This window comes from Orbicella franksi, chromosome 7 (assembly GCF_964199315.1).
Source record: "Orbicella franksi chromosome 7, jaOrbFran1.1, whole genome shotgun sequence".
Taxonomy (NCBI): Eukaryota; Metazoa; Cnidaria; class Anthozoa; order Scleractinia; family Merulinidae; genus Orbicella; species Orbicella franksi.
The window spans coordinates 17560414-17563659 of NC_138151.1; the positions used below are offsets into that span (position 1 = coordinate 17560414).

Here is a 3246-nt window from a genome sequence, read left to right on the forward strand (position 1 = left end):
TTTTAACTAAGGCAGCCTCAGAACCAGAGGTCTGTGTCAGCCGTGTTTTCAAGCTGGGCAGAATGTTGTGTTAGTCTGTTGTATTTTAGGTATGAAGTTCTGATTTCAGGGTAGACCATAAGAGGTCTAGGGAGGAGGTGACTGTGCAAGAAAAATTTTAAAATGCTGAGATTTCAGGCTAGGGAAAGTAGCATGCACTCAACATTTTGTTAAGATCCCAGACAATTTGTTTCATTGTCAAAGTTTACTTTAAGTTGTTGACGTAATAAGTGTTTGAGTTCTAACGTTTGTCAATTCCAGTTCACACACCAACCCAGTTATGTACGTATTTAGCGTTTCTGGTTCTTAACATTTAGAGTGGCTTACATGGAGACAAAAACACACTTGTCATTTGCTAAATAAAATGGTTATTATTATATAGAATTTGTGTCCTCATTTTCCCCCAGTGCTTATTACAGGTTGGCTGCTTAAAGACCAGGCAAACTGCTAGAAGATTATTTTACTAGTATTGGTTTTCTTCTTGTTTTTGTGAAAACCCCGACACTAAACACATCTAGGTCTCAGTTTAAAAAAGTGTATCAAATACCATCCCTGCAGCGTAAGATGGAAGATAATTTTTGATGTTGCCTTGTCTTCCCTTCTGAGATATCCCATTAAGGACTCTACATTGTCAGTGAGAGGGTGGGGTAATGAAAATCAATGTTCATACATACAGGTGCAATTTGAAATATGGCAATAGCTCGTGTTTTTGGTTACAAAACTGTGGAAGAACACGTTCGAAGGATATGCTTTGAGAAAAATTATGTTAACTTTTCCACCTCTTTGAGGAGTCTCATATAGAGATCAAGAGCAGAGCTAACATCGTGTAGCTCTGGAAGGTCATGTTCATTCATAATAGTCAGAGCAAATTCCTTGAAATCCTCACTGTAGTCAGGCGGGCACATTGTGGAGTGATCATAGAACTCCTGAAGGTCATCTTCGTCTACATCCGTTGTATAGTCATCTGTATTGTAAAGGTGAGGTAGAAAAAACATGCAATCAGGTCGTCCCCGAGGACCACTGCTGTTTCCAAATTTGCTTGACGATATTCTGTGTTGATTCCACAATTCCGCAACTTGATGTAGCTCATTTCTTACAATAGACATGAAGCAAAATCGAATGCAGTCAACATGAACTGGATCTGAGTCAATAAATAGACCCAAGTCACGCAGATCTTTAAAAAAATTAATCCACCAACCAGGACCATCCTTAGCTAGATGTGACCAATAGGCTTCAATCCTCTGATTTGCTGTGGACCTGCCAGTGAGAAAACACCCAAGACCTGCATCCTCGTCACTGTGGCTCGACCTCAGAAATGTATGTACTGCAGCAACCATGCTGTTCTCAGTTCCGTCGTCTGATCTCACTTTTCTCGGTAAACCACCGATTTGTTTTACAGCATCAAGGTAAAATTTAGTGATAACTTCAGGGTTGTTATTTGTGGAACCAACCTCGAGCCAAATTAGCCTCCTTGAAAATCCATCGATGGCTCCATGCACACAGAATCCATAAGGTTTCAGTTTGTCATAGCCATCGATGTGCCAGACAAAGTTGGGCCCTTTTGCACGGTATATTCTTCGGCGAAGTCTCTTCCTTTTTCTGCTCTCGACTCCCTCTGGATCCAGCTCTCTTAAAAGTTTCATGACTGTTATTCTCTTTACCATATATCCTTTCCTTCTCAGTCTGGCCCATATCCTGCGGTAGCCTACGAAGCAGCCACTGCCACCGAGCTCTCTGTCTATGATCCCCTTTAGCTCATCAAGAGGCATATTCGCGGGACGTCTTGACAAGCCTAAGGTTCGAAGTCGTCTTTTCAGCGTTGATATACTTATCGTTATTCCGTGAAGTTTTAAAAATTCCAGCATTTCCAAGTTGCTGTATCCCTGTTTAAAATAGCTCGATATCAATTCCAACTGGTCATCCTCTAAAACACCATTTACATTCATACATGGTGAATAAACTGGTAGCGGCATTTTGTAACTTCTTCTAGAGCACCGTTAAATATAACTGCACGTCTCAAAGATGGCTGTTATGCTAAGTTCGGAAACTCCCGCCTTTTCTAGACGTAGAAGCCCGGATATGATGAATGAAGTGCCAAGGGCGGAGCTTTTGTTCCAAAAGGTCAGAATTGAACTGTGCGGAGAATCACGACTGAACGTTTTTCAAAAATCACAACTGAACTGTGAAAAATCACAACTGAACTGTTTCAAAAAATCACAACTGAACTGTGAAAAATCACAACTGAACTGTTTCAAAAATCACAACTGAACTGTGAAAAATCACAACTGAACTGTGAAAAATCACAACTGAACTGTTTCAAAAATCACAACTGAACTGTGAAAAATCACAACTGAACTGTGAAAATTCACAACTGAACTGTGAGCCTTCTGGGCCATCGTAATTTTGAAACAATTTCCAGTGATATCTCTCCGAAACCATGATTGGAAGAAACTCTTTCCAGATATAAAATCTTACAGGGATTTGGGGCATCGAAACGAAAAAATTGCGTAAAAAAATAATTTTTGATTTATCGAACTTAAAACAATATTTTTGTAACTAATGCCTGTAGGGCTTTATTCTGGGCGATTTTGAAGAAATTCGATTTTTTCGCTATTTCCAAGTCTAGTTGATATTTAGGCGAAGTTGCTCTTAAGCAGTTTTGAAATTAAAGCCTGAAAAAAAATTCAACGGGATTCGAACCCATGACCTCATAGAGTTCTTCCAGAAACTCGTACCCAGGCTCTCCCTGCTATCGGATCAAAATGTACGACTTTCAAGTCCCCCGTGAAACCTGCTAAACATGGGCTGAAAGAATCTTTGACAAAAACAGTACTTAGCGGGGAAGGAAGGGGAAAAATTTTTAATCCAGGTTTAATAAATAAATTAATTAAAATGGAGCGAGTGAGCGCCATCCCACTACTTGCACCACAGAAGCCAGTTTAATTTAACAGGGCTGTCAAAATAAGCTGGCAGCCGGCGCATTCAACTGGCTATTTCGAAAACTGCGCCGCCTACTCCGAATGCTAGTAGGTTAGTCCTCACCCAGATATTGGAGAAATAAAATGGAATAAAATAGCTTAGTTATTAATTTGTCTGAACCCAAATTGGATCCGAGAGAATAAAGCATTTGCTAAAAAAAAAGACGAATGGAAACTGATTTAATTAGCTGTAAAATGTTCTACACCTCAGTGCATCAATTTTTGAAGC

General features: G+C 39.8%; 1 protein-coding gene across 1 annotated transcript; it reads right to left on the reverse strand.

The window, feature by feature from the left end:
- Positions 1–439: 439 nt before the first annotated feature.
- Positions 440–2316, reverse strand: LOC145492226 (uncharacterized). Its single transcript, XM_081471578.1, has one exon. It carries the CDS (start codon positions 2010–2012, stop codon positions 801–803), a length of 1212 nt encoding a protein of 403 aa, XP_081327704.1. The 5' UTR covers positions 2013–2316; the 3' UTR covers positions 440–800.
- Positions 2317–3246: the final 930 nt, after the last annotated feature.